The sequence below is a fragment of the Muscardinus avellanarius genome, assembly GCF_963383645.1.
Source record: "Muscardinus avellanarius genome assembly, chromosome: 11".
NCBI lineage: Eukaryota > Metazoa > Chordata > Mammalia > Rodentia > Gliridae > Muscardinus > Muscardinus avellanarius.
The window spans coordinates 111668006-111685404 of NC_137797.1; the positions used below are offsets into that span (position 1 = coordinate 111668006).

Consider the following 17399-nt stretch of genomic DNA (forward strand, 5'->3'; position numbering starts at 1 on the left):
GAGTCAAACGCCACACGGACAGGAGCCTGGAGTCGGGCGCACACAGGGTTAAGCATGCTGGAGAGTGCTCTTTCTCCGCATATATATTCATAAGTGTGTCTCCATATGCACAGACAGAGCTCCCATCACTTCGCGTGGGTCAGTTTAAGAAACTGTGTAGAGCATCAGCTAGGAGACAAAGCTGAAGGTTTTTCTATCCAGCCACCACGCCTCAAACCACATGGGAGATGAGAGATGTGCCTGGGCCAGTGCAGAGTCTGCACAGGCTGCCCCTTTCACACATGCGCCGTACAGTCCTTCGGCAAACATCTTCCTTTCTACTGTATTCAGGAAATCTGGGAGAAGGGGACAATATTCCTCGGGTAATGGCGTAGTGTCTGTACAAGTTGGGGTTACTATGACCCACTTTTTAAAAACTGAAAATATGTCACTTTCTTGCAGAAGCAAAGCAAGAAGACTGATAGTAAAAAGTCCATCCCTCTCAGCCTCACTCCTGCTCCACCAAGCCAAGGACAAGACCCGAGACAGAGGTGTCCATTCTCCTCCCTTGGCAGAGTGCTCTGCAGTGGCCCCATCCAACAGGGACACCATGTGCACCACAAATGTGAGTCACTCGGCAATATTGAGTTGTCTAGTGGCCACACTACAAAAGTCGAAAGAAATATATGAAAAGAACTTTTAACGCATTTTAGGTCAATATATCCAAATATCATTACGGCATATAATATCTTTTTAACAACTCAAGAGATTTCATATTCCTTCTTTCAACCTAAGCCTTTGAAACCCAGTGTGCATTTTATACCTAGGGCACATCTCAGTTCTGCCTAGGCGCATGTCAAGTGCTCAACATGTGGGGAACAGCGACCACACTGTAAAGCCCATCCTCAGAGGAAGGCTAAGAGCAATTCTCTATGCTTTCCTAAATCATGTATTTCTCCTCTAAGAGCCAAGAAAATATCAATAGATATTTTGCAATTCATGTCACCTACATAAACACTGAGCCAACACATCCTAAGAGCTCAATTTTCCTAATACTTAAAAAATATGTTTTGGCTAAGGAAAATACAATAGGTCAAATTACTACTTTATAAAAATGTATTTGTCTGTGATGTGCTGAGGAACGGTCTGCAGTAACTCTTAGCAAATGACTGTTCCTCAAACAACGGCTTCTACTGACATCCTTCTGTTGAGCGTTTTGAGGATCTCTTCCTTACTTTTTGAGGTAGCCGAAACAGTTGGCACTGGTTAGATTCTGTCTATAATTTCCTCTCGACAGCATTCCTTTTCTTTACTATAATGAAACTGTAATGCTATGATTTAATACCATAACTCAAAACAAGTAGGATGGCATTAGTTCAGAAGTGCCTCTTAACTTCCACACTGATTTGACATGTAATGTGATATTCAGGGCACAGACTCGGGAACGTAGCCGATTCCTAAAGCAAATGGCATCTTATCTCATAACTCTCTGGGGTCTCCTCTTAAGGGCCACTTGCTTCGTGTTGTCTGGTATCTTTTAATATCTTGAGGTAGGGCACCAATGCCTACTTTATTAGTGAAACCCACTTTGTTAGGATAAGAAGACTGACAGAGAGATTATACATGGAACAAAATGTTGGCTGAGGTTCCTGTTTACATTATTTAGCTGAGGAAAATCATGGGTTACACACGCTTTCAAAAACCCTATGGTTTTTCTAAGGTACCAATAAAAGTGATGCCATTCATAACGTGGACAGTGGCCTCTTTCATATATCGCCTATAGCCTCAAACGTAAGTGCCAAGCAGATGGCTGAAATCTGTTTTGTATAAAATGTGCGGTCTTTCCCAACTGTGTTCTCTGTAGTCACATTCAGCCTAGGTTCCAGCCATCAAAACACTGGCACTGTGTCGATCATTAGCAGCACTTTAGACAACTGGCAACTAAGGTATTCACTGTTCTCCACAAAATGTTCAGCTAATATTTCCCAGATGTATAATTAAGGCAAAAGATCATCTTCTTAAATTGGTATCAGCACTTTGGATGGCTTCTGGCTTTCAACAGATTTGATCAGTGCAAAACAATTTTATATAAAAATAAGGTTTTTTTTTTCCCTTGGGTGATATTGTTGCTTGTTCTAATACTGCCCATAAAAAAAAAAATCTATATTTCTCCAACCATTACCTACAGTCTAAAGAATATATAGCCAATGCAAAAGCTCTCATTGAGAATTATAAAAATCCATAATGTACTCGATTGATATAGATAATAGTTTGTTATAAAATATTTTCTAATTTTCAAACTATCTGTATACACTAGGTTAAAGAGCATTAGTGTGCGTGTCCTTTCTACGTTAACATAAAATCACTTTTTTGTTATTTAGTAATTTGTTCTAAGAAATATTTTGTTCTCGTGATTAGGCACAAATAAGTAAAATTTCACTTCCACAGCTTAAAGCACATGATTATATTGAATCAGATAATAAATGTGATGTATTAACACTTGCAAAAAACAGCTACTCTGGTATCAGATCTCTCACATACAAACTGGACTAAAGTTAGAGTTTTAGGACATCTAATTATTAGTAGTCAGCACTCAGAGGAAAATATAACTATATTGCTGCTATTTAAGTACAAGTTACTTGTGATCAATAAGCAGAATGCATTTTTAAAATTATATTAACTACAAGTGCAAGTCAACCATTATTTTAATATGCTGAAAGTACTTTCAGATATCTGACTAGTATGTTATCAAACAAAAAAGAACTTTTGCTAAATAGTGCTGATCATTTTACATTTGCCAAAAATTAAAACCTACCAGTAAAAGCCTGAATTCAGTGGCTTTCAGAGATATCCAAATGATTTTGTAAATTTTCATAAATTTAAGCTGGATTCATTAGTCCTGGGGATAAATGGTTTTATTCTTATTTTAAGCCCATTTCATTGGTGCATGGCTGAAAACCCAAAGAATTTAAGTGACTTATGCATCACAAAGTTTCAATTCTTGTTTTAGAAACTGCAGGAGCATATGCCAGCCTTGTATATAACTAAATGCTAGACTATAAAATACATTAGCAGTAAGTTACCCAACTGGATGATGTCCAGGTTTTCTTTCTGGTTTAACAGTAGGATATGTGCACATTTTTCTTTGGTCCTAGTTCTAAATGTAGTTAAGGTTCAATAAGGCTCTCTTTATTCTTACTTTTTACAACCTTTCTATCCGTACAAGAAGAGTAAGAGAATAGCAACCATTTTTAATTTGAAATTAAAACTGGCAAGCACAGAAGGTAAAAAATTCTATATTATATTTATCAAGGAATTTTAACATAGCACATTCCTATGTAACCTCAATTACATGAATCTGTATTTAAAATTTGAACTAATTTGCACAAAGACTTCACGATACCCTTCACTGTTTTCAAAGTCGAGATAATATGGCAGGTCTCTAGCTACGTGTTAAAGATTGGGTTGTGGATGATATAACTACACTTTTCTTTCAAACGGTGTTTCAAAAACACCAGCACACAATCTCCCCAAAGCAAGGCCCTGGGGATGCTTGAGCTGGCCCTGGCCTCCTGGAGAGCACAGCCCTCCCTCCAAGCCTCTCCATGCTGGTTGGTGCCCACTCACTCACTCACTCGCAGAGAGGGCTTAGCATTTCTTTTTATGCAAGTGCCGGCCTGCAATGGTGCTCAGTGCTAGCTGGCCTCATGCAAACGCTAATGCCCTTGGCTGTCTGGAGAGGCACTTTTTAATCTTAGTCTCCTACTTCCCAGCCCCAAGTTTCTGTTCAGAGGGAGACGCACTGCCCACAGCCCCAGGCTTGCCTAGCTTCGTGGTCTGGCCCCCCTCCCCCTTTATCTTCCTCTTATAGGTTAGGGCTGACTCTTCGCCTGGTGACCTAAAGTGCCGCCCTCTCGCTCTTCCTGCCTCTGCATCCATGCGCAATTGATCACTACAGTGTCAGTCGCTGTTGAACATGAGCCAACGGAGGCACCTGACAGTTTGAAGCACAGAGAATGTGAGTCTTAGCTTTTGAGCACACTTGGTCCCTTACTCAACCCTAACTAAAAATCACACACAGTAGCTAGCCTGGAAAGCCTTAACACGTCCGCCGGTCACTTGTCCCTGCACAGAGACACTGAAGCGATGCCACCTGCAGCCTGGCTCAGACGCCCCACTGTTGCCCAATACCTGCGAGCGCGCGCACGCCTCTGCTGCCCGGAGGAGCGGCCCTTCAGACAGAGTGCCACGTGCTGCCCGCCAGAGAGGAAGGTTCTGGAAGTCTTGGCCTGTCTTCTCACTTTAAGTTAAGACTCAGGGGACTCAGTATGTGAACTAGAACGTGAGCGCTTATGCTCAAGCAGTACTGCCTTCTACTCTGCTACATTAAAAAAAATCAGAGAAGATACCAGCAAATGTGAACCTTAGGCAAAATACAGGAAAGTACTTTATTCTAAGGAGACATACCTGAAATCCCCCAAAGCCTTCCACTTGATCCTCATGCAGTAGACCCCTAACTCTCTCCCTACTCCGACCCAAATCTCAGATTCCTCAGCTGTTGCCCAAGCACACCTCAATTACCCAGCTGCTTCAGACCGCGTTTCCTCTCGAGCACACGCACACGATCCCCCCCTCGAGTCTGAGACAGGTCTGTGCTGCGCAAGCCCTGGATTCTGAGTTGTAAATGAGAACACAGGAGCAAGCCTCGCTCATATTTATTTATGTGAAATATTTCTTCCTTTCGTGAGCTCTCCCCCAGACTGCAGCCTCATCAGGATGTGACGGAATTTTATTCAAGAGATCAACTCCCTGCAACTACAAGTTTCTCCTGGATTCCAAACGTTTGCATTTGTGTATGTGCATAATGAATACAATTCACATAACTGTCAGTGACTCCTAATTTTCTTTAATTTACTTGAGAAGGTCTAGATACTCCCCTCCTTCACTTCACTTAAATTGCTATCAGGACCTTTCACCATGATTTCATTTCTCTAGAAGGATGTTTTCAAAACATTAAAGAATCCTAAACTGTGCATAGTTCATATTAGACCCATCCTAATTTTTCTGCAATGATAAGACCTTTACAAACAATGACACCACCAAGAGTTATATCCCGTAGTTCTTAGACCCCTAAGAACACCATCACTGCCTCAGTTTCCCAAACTCTAGCTGTGCTGAGGCCCTGAGGGAATCACAGTCCATCTCAGAACTACGCTCACGGTTACACCTCTGGGCATTCCAACTGCCGGTACCTTGAAAATCACATAAAAGTTTTTCCATATCCCAACAGTGTTGTGAGGGAGATGACATCCGAACATAAAATTGTAGCTTCGGTCAGTATTCACTCAAAGTCAAAGCTGAGTTAATGAACGGGATCAGAAATTGAACAGCTGACCACCAGTTCGTTCCTTTCTTTACTAAATAAAGAGAATGTTACACATTATGCTAAAGTATCTTCAACACAATTCCCATCTACTACAGATAAGAAAGAAGAAAGGAAATATTAACCTTAACTTTATGTGACATCTTCCTGCCATTTTTCTAACATATTATGAAATTCAATAGCAAATACAAAAAGAGGGGGAAAACAAAGGCCATCAGTCCAGAAGCAAATAAGACATCTCTGGACTTTGTAATAATTGCCCAACCAACTCTGCTCAGAGCAAATAGTGCACAGGAAGGACTGCAGCAAACCAACGCTGAGCCCTGCAACTAGACCGAAACGTTTAGAACTTTGTAGGCAACCTATACTAACGGTAAAAGAAAACCCAAAGCATCAAGTGGCACTTTTCATCTATCATCTTAGGGGAAGGCACATTTCTCTTTCTCAAAGTGTGTCTCCGCTTCATTAGGACACCATCTCATTAAATACATGCACAACTGCTTAAACGCCACAGTAACAGAATGAGTGTAAAAGTTCCACGGCCATTTCTCCAACAACTCTCGGCACCTGGGTAGCTCAGTCCTAATTAATATGGAAGTCAGCATCGGTACTAACGTAAACATTGACTAGATTTTGAAATAAATTTTGATTAAAAGTGGCCCAAGAAATTGGATGAGCCTCTACCTTCTTTGACCTCTAGATCAAGAAATTAACAACAGATAAAGCAAAGTGGCCCTGCCCTCCTTTTCTCCTAAGGGTCCTGAAGCCCTAGCAGAGGCTGCGCCCTCCATGAAATGGTATTCAGGGTCCCAGGGACCCGAGTCCTTTAACCTGCCGACACGCAGACCTTACAAGGTCTGAGGCTTGGGCGGGGGCTAGGTTTGCGCGGCCAGCTTCGTCTCTACGTTGCATTTATTCTCAGTGCACATGACTCTGAGGTTCCATGAGACAACCGTGTGTGGGACGCCCGGGGCGACGGGCGAGCTAGGAGCCCGTGGCTGTGTCCTGTGCGTGGCCACGCAGAAGGGGAAGGGACCACACACATGTGAGAAGGATGGGATCTGCTGGGTGCGCTAACATTCCCTCTTCTAAAGCACACATTCTTTCAAAGATGTGAAGAGCAGAAATAGAAAGGCTGTTCCGCAGGAAGGTTTCCGCGGGTCCGCTGCCAGCAGCCTCTTTACTCTTCCTCTTACCTACAGTATGTGTTGGTGCTGGCAGGTGGCCCCAATTCGTTAGTAGCCAAATTATTTTTGTCCCTAAAGTATGAGAAATCTCCATCGCACATGAATGAGATATGGTTTACTAGTTTACACACATTTTTGTAACTCCTAGGAACTCAAATTCATTCACAAATGTTTCACTTCAGCAAAGAGAAGGGCCACAGAACTCCAGAGATAGCCACTTGGAATTCCTAGTCTTCCTTCTCCAGGAGGAAATGAGGAGAAAGCATCTTTTGAAGTCCAGTAAAGAATTCTGATCCTTAATGCAAGAAAAATAAACATCTTTTTTCTGTTCACCACGCTCTACATTTCATTGGGAGTCCAAACATTTCAGGACAGGGCACTGATTAGGAGTCCTCTGGCAGGAGAGCGCAGTGTCTCCAGGGGACACCTCAGCACAGGAGGCTTAGCTGCAGAACTCCCAGGTGCCGGCAACCTCCCACCGCAGGATCGCCAGACGCATCTCCACAAGACTGCTCCACCTTCTCCCAGTTACGGAGAGAAGCAGTGAGGAGGAAAAGCCACACTTACAGATACATAGTGCCCGTGATGGCTCGGCCACAGCAAACGCAACAAACAAAACTGAATTCGAAGGCAAGACAAAAGCAGCATATTAAGACTCAGGAGCCCAGTGACTGAGATGTTGGATAAAAGAGAGATCTCAAATGAGACAATGGGCCAAGCTCGAGTTGAATGGATTCAAGGCGCCACACTCATTTCAAATGTCTATGAGCATCTCAAGCTTTTGTTTTTAATTTTCCTTCTGTCACGTCTTATGAGCAAAAAGTCCTTAAACTACCTTGTAATAGATTAATTACTTTCAAGCTGGGTGACAAAAGGGTATAATGACCGGAAAATGGTACAAAAGAAACAGAAGCCACACGTTGACAAGTCTATCAACAAACCTGGGCGATTCTCATGAAGTGCAGATTAAGGTTCAGTGGCTCCCAACTGGCAGCATTCAAGTTGGGTTCATATTTGGGTTTTTTGTTTTGTTTGTTTTTTTAAACCACCTGTCCTAAAACGACATTGTTTATGCTAATTATCTTTGTTGATGCCACAATTCTGTTTGTTTACTACATTCTTTTAAAATGCCATATCCCTCTAAACATTCTCACCAGAATTCTTCTAAGTGTCGTTGTTCGGTCTGGTCCTCCTCGAAGCCCAGTGAGCACAGGCAGCCCTGCAGGAAGGTGCAGAGCCGGAGGCAGGCGAGCCCGGCTGCTCAGCCTGCAGAGGCGGCCGTGGCTGAAGCAGGGAGAAGAGTCTGAGTGCAGACACAGCACCCGCCTACCGCACAGGCCAGGCAGGGTGCGCCACAGCACCTCCAGAGGACCAGAGCAGAGGCCTGGGCCAACGGACCCGGGAGTGGAGAAGGCAGCCGGGGCCAGGAGAAGGAGAGCGAGTGCCAGGGTGCAGGAGGTGCAGGGGCAGAAGGATGCTGAGGCGTCTGAGCTGGCCCGTGAAGGAGAAGGGGCGCCCCACGAAGGTCCCAGGGAGCCGCCTTTCAGGCAGGAGGGACCAGCTCTAGCGGGGCCCACCCCAGCACATACGCTCACCTGGGGGCACTTGCGTGTACATGCAACTGCTGGTGCTCCCCAGCAGGGAAAGGGCACCGGATAAGGCTTTAGTCCACTTCTCCTCCAACAACTTTTTTCTTTAAAAAAAAAGGACATTTCATGCCTTGGTTAAAGCCTTAAATATATTTTCCTCTGCCTGACATCAGTTCCACCAGAGCCCTGGCATCCTGAGACTCCCCGTGAGTTAGCACCAGAGAAAGACTGCGATGGTTTTACTCTAACCCATGCTGTGGGTTAACCTCGCTGAAATGGTCAATGAAGAACAGGCGGTGGAAGAAAACAAAATCCACCGGCCTAACTGACTTAGCCAAGCCACGAAGGGCGGCACTGAGATGGCAGAGGCTCATCTCCAGCACACCACGGACTCGTCCGGCGGCGGGAGGCTCACAGTGAGAGCACAGGCAGAAAGCAACTTCACCCGTGAGTGTGACTTCGCCCCTGAACGCCTCACGAGGGGAAGCCGCAAGAAACAGCCTCAGGTCCTGGAGGAGGGGCGCGCGACAGCCAGAGCAGGTCTTCCTCCCGGCCCCCTGCGTGATGCACAGGAGGCCTCAGCTGAACACTCCTCAGGAGCGGCTTAGCATACTTGGGAAATGTCAGAATTCACCAACGCGTCAAGTCACCCCAACAGTCACACGCGTCTTGATCAGACCTGCCCCACACAGAGCTGCACGCAAGGCCACCTGGCAGTGACCGCAATTGTTCTCAGTAATCTGTCAGGTGTCCTGCCAAGTCTTCAGGACAGCTGAGAGGGAGCGGGAGAGGGAGACAGAGAGAGAGAGAAAGAGAGAGAGAGAGAGTGTGTGTGTGTGTGTGTGTGTGTGTGTGGAGGGTGGTTCATGAGCCTCTTCATGCAGGCTGAATTCCACACTGAGGTCTTGACTCAGTTGGCAAATCACAGAGATGGCAATTAAAACCTCTAATGAGTTACGGGCACTTGTTCCTCTAACCGGCAGGGTAAACTTAATGGCCAAACGCACATATTGAACACCCCGGAGCCTATGGCCAAATGTGCAGGCTCCCGGTCGCCATGAGGCGAGAGGGCCTGGGCGACGACGGCCTCCCTTCCATCCACCCAGGGTACCTGCTAAGCTGGGCAAGCTTGCCACTCAGAGTGTGCTGGTAAAAGAAGTTCTGGGTTGGCCTGAGTAGACATCTGGGTCATAAGTATTCTTCAGTAGCTCAAACCCCAGGTAATTAAGACACCAACACGCTCAGAGATTTTCCTGCCAGTCACTGTTTTCTGTGGCAATTTTGCAAATGAGTTTTCCATAGTACCTGACGTGTATTTCTTTCTTCAGAAAAAAAAAAAACCCCACTTAAAAGTTTTCTAATGTGAAAAAAAATCATTTCTTTAGTTGGCATGATCACAAGTAAATTTGATGAGAATATAAAATAGATGTTAGTATTTATTGTAAAAGGTTTTACTCCTGTAGTGCTCGAAATAGGTTGTCTGTTATCTGCACCCGTTTTGAAAGAAGCAGAGGAGCCTGACATTGTCTGCTTCATCCCAGGCCCGCAGCCCCAACTTTCTCCTCTCTAGACAGTCAGAGGTGCTTCTCAAGCAACCATTTATACTTGCTTTTTAATTAAGTCTCTAAAACAAAGCAATCAGAAAGCGTAACAAGTAGGTCAGTCATTAAACTATAAAATTGCCATCAAACACAATGAGTGTAAATACGAAGGAAAGAAACAGATACGATGTTATTGATAAGCTGCCAAACATGGGTACTTTTCACCCAGGAGAAACAAACTAATATTGAAATTTAGGCATATATTTTACATATTTTCATTCTATGAATATCAAGAAATATGTGACATTCTCAAAGGAAACCCCTTCAGTTTCAATTCTTCATTGTTTACTTAAATATATAAACTCATTGATCTCTTTAAAAGTCTTTCCTTCAGATATTCATTGTAATGACACTAACAGTTAGACCATGCTGGCATTTACATTTCCTCTAAATAACAAGATGGAAAAGACCTTTCTTGCGAGAGATTCTTTAGAACATACTTTGCCAATTCATTTGCCACTTGAGAATTGTGTTTTCCAGTAATCACAATCGATTCTGACAGAGATGTTTGAAAATAAAAATAAAATATTCAATCGAGTGTTTTCTTTTACTTCTTAGAGCCAGCGTTGCGTTTGCCCGATCTCATGAGCACTTCTCATTGACAGTGGAAGTGTTACTACTTATTAACTATTTAACAACTGTTCATTAGTCTGCGAGTAGTAACCATGTTCCTTAATATGGCTAAAAATACAGACATAGACAGATTCAAAGTCTGATCCTGGCACTTATGGTTGGAATATTTCTTAAAGTTTCAAACAGTGCCCAGGTTGGAAAAAAATAACAGAAGATGGACAGCACTCGACTAATAAAATTAGAAAAGACAGAACACACAACACATCCGCAACATATGGGCCCCAAGCAACTTGTGTAGTTCCCCTACACCAAAGTGCCCTATCTCGTGAAGACAGTTAGACGTCTTCCTTCCAGATTCCTAAGTTTGAGTGAAAAACTCATCGATGGCAGGTGAGCAGATAGACTGCAAGTCAACTGAAATGACCTACTTATTCAACGAGAGCTCCAAAGAGATGAAGATAAAAAACATGAGTGTATATAATAGTGTGAATACACCATCCATGCCTCCTTGGGGGATATAAATATTCAGTATTGTGGCTGTGAGATGTGCTCTAGCTGAGTGGCTGTGCGTGTACACACTCGCCACACAGAATCAGCGTCAACAAATAGCAATGATTGACTGAGACATTTTGTATGTATTACCAATGACAACCACAGGGGAAATTATTAAATTTTATACCGTATGACATTTTTCAAAATTATTTTAGTTGCTAATATTTCCAAATAGGATGTCCATATTAATAATCCTATCAATTACCATTTGCTTATTTAATTAGCCAGTTACACAAGCATGCTTCTGTGTGACAAAAAAAAGAAGGAAGGAATTAATCCTCAGTGGGAGGATAAAAAAGAAATGTTAAAAAAATTTAACATCAGAATAAGGAAAAGTTTAGTTTAAAAATAGAAGATTGAAAAAATACAAATAAAGTTCACAGCAGGCGGCTTGCCTATATGTAGAAATAAGCTACAGCCTGTTAATATGTAACTACCTTTTTATAAGAACAATCTGTTAACAGGCTCACAAATCAGACTCAGAGTTTTACTTTCAAAAAGTATAATTAGAATTAAGGAAAATTCTCACTCAAATGCTACTTTGTGCATGCTAGAAAACTTACTGTGTTAAATCAACAAATTGCTATGTTAGTCAATAACATGTTCCAATGTGAGTAACTTCAGTATCTACACTGGAAACAAGGCTATGCTTGCAAATAAATCCTAACTAATTTAAAGAGCCAATAGAGAGAGCTTTGAGAAAACTCTTAAGAAAGCTCAACAATTTATTGGATTTAAAGATGTATCTGAAGATGGAGAAGGAGGAGAAGAAGAAGAAGAAGGAGAAGAAGGAGAAGGAGGAGAAGGAGGAGAAGGAGGAGGAGGAGGAGAAGGAGAAGAAGGAGAAGAAGGAGAAGGAGGAGAAGGAGAAGAAGAAGAAGGAAAAGAAGGAGAAGGAGGAGAAGGAGGAGAAGAAGGAGAAGGAGGAGGAGAAATCATGAAAGAAAGGCTGTATAACAGAATGCATGTTGGCTATTTCACTTTCTTTTCTGATCTGATACTGGCTTCCCGAGGATGTGACCATGTCCAAGGGTTATTTTATTCTCAAAACTCTTTTTCTCTTCCATTGCTTAACTCCTAGAATGTTTTAATCTTTGTCCTTTCTTTTTTTGTCTTTTCATATCAAATTCAGCCGTTTGAGGGATGAACAGCTTGACTTAGCATATTTTTAACCAGCTGGTCTAGCACCTAGCTTGCATTGCATAGGCAGATACAACAAATGTTTATACAGAAGGTAGCTTTCATGAAAATGAAAAAAAAAAAAAGCCTGGGTATCATGCATCTTGGCTTTTTTTAGCTTTTTTTTTTAAATTCACCATACAGAATACAAAGTTTGAATTCTTTTTAATGGCAAACAAAAGTCTATTTATAGTTCAAAAAATGAACTTATGTTGGAATAAGAACTCAAATTTAAAAATTGCAATGTGTACTTATAGGAACACGAAAAGGGCTAAAATTCTTTCAAAGCCCTCCTTCGCTTGCAACAAAATCAAGTAGAATGATACTGCACATATTTCTCTGAAACAGGAGCAATTTAATTACAGATGCACGTATTAGCATCACGGCCAAAGGGGTAAAATGCAGTAAATGGACACCCAGCTCAGACAGGAGCGGGAAGGGTCCAGGGGAGTCAGGAGGGCGGCTGCACTTCTTCCCTTCTTGCCACCCCTCCTGTTTTTGACACTTCCGGAATAATCTACTAATATAGAATCTACTAATATAGATTTTCTTTGGGGAAAAAAAAAAAACCTCTCTTCTCTTATATCAACAAAAGGTCATGTGCTTTACTAAGCAGCTTCCAAAGTTTTATACAAGGATCGAAGAGGAACGTACAGCCTCTGCTCTAACCACTAAGCCTTCAGTCACCCAGAAACTGCCCAGATAGGGATGCCCAAAGGGTCCAACTCCGCACAAAAGCATTCTTAAAAGGTGAAGAAGGAGAGGGGGAAACCAATAAAGGAAAAAAAGTAAAAGAAAGGAGGAAGAGGAGAGGAGATGCTTCCCCCATCTGATTTCCTGTTACAGGATGCAACCTCAGGACAGTAACAGAGATCTCTGAGACTTTCAAACCAGTTCCATTTGGTCTGGGCCACCATGGGGAAAAAAAAAATCTGCTAAAACTGCACCAGCCCCCGGCTGAAAGCTTCTCAGAGACCTACGCTTTGGGGAGCATCCCGGAAGGAGCCCCAGTTCCAGAGAGGTGTACTTCAGCACGTTAGGAGAAAACAACTGCACTCACCTTTCAAACTCCTGAGGCAAATCAGGGTCAGTGAGCATGCTGGAAAAGCACAATTTCTTTGTCACCGCGGCGGCCACCTAGGAGCTTCTCCAACTGAACCTGTCAAGTGAGTCCCAGCCTCGCCACCAACTGCTCCTCTGCTCTCCCTTGCCGCCCTCCTCCCTCTCTCTCCTCTCCTCTCCTCTCCTCTGCTCCGCTCTCCTCTCCTCTTCTCCCTCTCTCCCTCTCCCCCTGCCCCTCCTCTCCCTCTCCTAGGACTCCTTGACCAGTCTCTTAAAGGGGTAGCGCACGCACTCGAGCAGGGCCGCCGGCCGCCCCCGCTGCCCAGGCTGCCGGGCGCTCAGCTCCGGTTCTCTCCCCTAGACATCACTGGGAGCGGGCAGGCAACTCTCCTTGAACACGGCTCCCATACTCTCTCCCCTCTAAATAATAAGTCACACGCGCACACGCGCGCGCGCGCACAAACACACACACGCTGTGTCTCTCTCTCCCCCTCTCTTTCAGCAGGATGATTTTGTAAAATGCGTTTGCTGCTGTTTAAAAAAAAGAAGTCTGTCTCCTAACAGAACCCCGATCAAATGGCCTTTATTAACTAATTAAGAAAAAGATGAGCGAGGGCTAGCAGTAGCCTTTTACACAAAGAATTGCTCTGCCTCCTAACCCCCTTCCCAGCTTCTCTCCGAGCGCACACGGAAACGCACCGCACACGCGCGCACACACTCACTCACACACAACAATCAGGCATTGTTCTGAGGGAAGAAAAGCAACTTTGACAGATTGAAATATAGCAGCGGCCCCTCGGCGGAAACCTGTAAACAGCTTGTCACTCACTGGACTCTCGCTAGCGCCCGCCTCGCACACGGTGGCGTGAAGGTCCTGGCAGCCCCACCAAAGTTTCTTCGGCTCCAAACTCCATAAAACCCAGCGTGCGTGCAGCGTGCGGGGGACTGGGTCTCCACATGCCAAAATATTGCACACCGGCGCACAGAGAGCCTAGCGGGCACCCAGGCAGAAGGTCAAGACAAAAAGATGGTGCGGAGGGGCCGTCCTGCTGGACGCGGCGGCCAGCCGGGGGCTCCGCTCAGGGGCCGGGGCTCCGGGATTTCCCCTGCCCAGGCAGCCACAGATCACAAGGTGGGCACACCGTGTGTGCAGGACGGCAAGCCGGCCGGCCCGCAAGGCACGGCCTCCATGGCCGCTCCAATTATCTAGATAAAAACCTGGCAGGCGCGGGAGGTGATCAGGTAATGGACCTTTGACACGGAATGCCAGGCGTGCACACATAGACCTACACACACACTGGCGCCCGCGCCCGCCCGCCCATCTGGCCAGGGAGCGGGCACACACTCAGCTGCGCCGGAGTGTGCATCCTGCGCGCACACACACACACACACACACTCACAAGCACTCTCCACTCCTACTGGGAGGGTTCATTCTGCACAAAAGGCTACATTACAGAGCCCGCCCCAATAAGGGAAAGAGAGGAAAAAAAGCAGTCCATTGTTAAAAGGGCAGGTCAGTTGATTAGATTTTCTGTGGAGAATTCCACGAGGAAATTCCCTTCAAAGCCGGAGTGATTAACTGGGGGCTATTCTGGAAACGGAGCAGACAATGGCTCAATAGTCCTCACAGCCAATGTCCAGGCTGGCACTGAACTCACTTAAAAAAATAAAAGCCAGACTCTGGTTCTTTTCCACACCCCGCCCCTCCGCCCCTCCAGCCTCCTCTCCCAACTCCTTTTATTTTGCAGCTGGACAACATTAAGGGCCTTTAAAACCACAAGGGTTGACCCCACTGCAGTTTGATTAGGTCCCACTTTTTTTTTCCTGGCGACAGGCAGACAGTGAGTTTACTTTTTTAGACATACACAATGACACACCAGAGCTGGGCCCCAGCAGGAAAATCAGCGCCTAACTTTCTCGTATGAATACTCGTGCTCTCCATGGCTCATCCATTTGGGGAGAGAGCTGATGATGAGCTTCCTCGCGCACCAGACACCCTAAGACTGTGCGCCCTAGCTGCAGCCTCGCGTGGGGCGGTGACACCTAGGCGTGTCACCCTGGAGTTAAGACACTAGCAAACGCAGAATCCCCACCCACCCTGAAGAAGCTGCTGGGGAGGGAGGTGGCGAGGCTGGCCTGCTGCGCCCTGGCGCTCCCTCCCAGCACTTGGGGAGGGGGAGGATATTACTCACTATTTTTTTCTTGTCCTTAGCCTCAAATTATTTTTTATTGCGGCAACCTATTTCTACATAGAAAAATGAGAAGGACCTTGCGTTTATGTTAAATGCCTCCTCCTGGTCCTTAAGGGACCTCTAGAGTTGGGACGCACTCTAACTGATAATGTAGAGAGCATTTTTTTCTACTGCTAATAGGTCATGGGACTCGAGGCAGAGTAGCCGTGGGGACACATACACTTTTAAAATAGTTTTTTCCCCCCCTAAACAGGGAATCTCGTTTCAGAGACAATGAAGGGAGAGTGAGGGTGGGCTTCGGGGAGCCCAAGGACAGGACAAAGGCCATGGCCAGAGGAGGATGCTCAGCGCAGCCTCCTGCAGCTGCACCTCCGCCTGCCCTCAGATCACAGAGCTGGGGGTTATGGAGAAAGGAAAGTGGCTCCTCCAAGGATCTGTGGTTCCCCCTGTACAGACACTTCATATATGTACGGGTAAGCGTATCATGTCAAAAGAATACAACGAGCACGCAGGAAAAAGCGAAAGGGCTTGGAAGCTCGTTTGTGGATCTCAGTGCGTTGTCAGCGTTCTCAGAGCCAGGCATGGACACATTACTTTTTGTATAATCATCTTTGTTGAGAATGGAAACACACTAAGAACAAACAGAAAATGAGTCCACTATAGTCACGGCCAGGCGGACCACACTCCTTTGAAGGAGGCGCCCTGAGCTCATGTGGAACTGTAAGGGAATGGACGGCCTCCTGGACCTTACAGAGCAGAAAGGTGCAGGACGCTCCTCCCCAGTCTCATGGCAGAGAGCACGGAAGCCGCACTCCCAGCCAGCCGCTGCGTGGGGCGGGACGCCAGGTCTTCCAGCATCTTTCTCACTCGGAGGCTATACTATGGAATAAAGTCGCTCCCTAGAGTGGCAGCTGCAGGAGAGTCCCGAGACGGTGCTTCATTTTTATATGATCCAGAAGCTTTCTGGTAACTGCTATTAAAAACTTAAAGCTTACACAATCTTGTTTTCACTAAGCTAATAACTGTATTCGATGATGAACAGAATGAATACCTGAAGATGGCGTGAGCCTTGCTAAGGGGCCAAGGCTGGCTTTGAACCTGCAGTTTCAGCCTCCCAGGTACTGGGGTTACAAGACCCGTGCCACATGCACACCTCACTACCACCATCGTCATCTTTATTGTTTTGCATAAAAGCGATGTGCAAATTACTTAGTACCCAAGCCTCCCAAGGTAAATATGGTAAAGAAAAAAAAGAGCTAAAATCAAAGTAAATACCCAAACCAACAGAAAGTGATCAGAACTCAGCTGAACCAAAATGACAGGCAGAGCAAGTGCCGTCCACACAACGGGTAAGGAAGTGCAGACACAGCCCACACCGTGGCCAAGCGGGGGACAGCACAAGTCCCTGCGCAGCTGGCCGCTGAGGCTGGTGTGCAGGCCGCATCAGGAGCCCGTGCGGCTGGCAAGGTGCGCTTCAGGGCACAGGGGTATTTCCTTTGCAAATATAAAAAGGAGAGGCTAGGGAAATGTAAGATGCCAGACAGCCCTGCCGAGAAATTCTCAAAAAGAAATGCATGGACTTTTGCTCTCATAAGCAAGTTATTCCCAAACCAGCCCCTTTCAGGCAGCATCTAGGGCAAGCAGTTCTAATATTTCTCTCACTTTAAAAAGACACATTCACTCATTCCCTTACTTTAGGACAGAATTGTTAAATATCTTCTATTTAAAAAATCCTTATATGTAGCCATAGGTCAGATTTTACTTAGACATGTATTCCTGCTATCTAGCTACAGTTTGCATACTTTATGAAATTAGAAAGGGGTGTGTGTGTGTGTGTGTGTGTGTGTGTGTGTGTGTGTATGTGTGTAAATAAAACCCAGGGTTGTTCTACCTGCCAGCTACCCCCAGTCCTTATGTTTTGTTTCGTTTTTGTAAAACAGTCTTGCTAGGTTGATGAGAATCTTGAGCTATTCGGTGAGGCTGACCTCCACCTGCAATCCTCCTGTCTCAGCCTCCCAAGTAGCAGGGTTACAGGTGGGAGCCACTCCACCAGTGCTCAGCTGGGCAGCTATTTTAAACTGACACAAGAGGTAATTAAGAAA

General features: G+C 45.1%; 1 protein-coding gene across 1 annotated transcript in view; it reads right to left on the reverse strand.

The window, feature by feature from the left end:
* Positions 1–13141, reverse strand: part of SOX5 (SRY-box transcription factor 5) — a gene marked incomplete at both ends in the record, with an annotated part of 374117 nt that extends 360976 nt beyond the window's left edge. The window contains 1 exon segment of the mRNA XM_080706224.1: positions 13104–13141. Within this exon segment, the coding sequence (XP_080562350.1) occupies positions 13104–13141 (38 nt within the window).
* Between the last annotated feature and the right edge of the window lie 4258 nt (positions 13142–17399).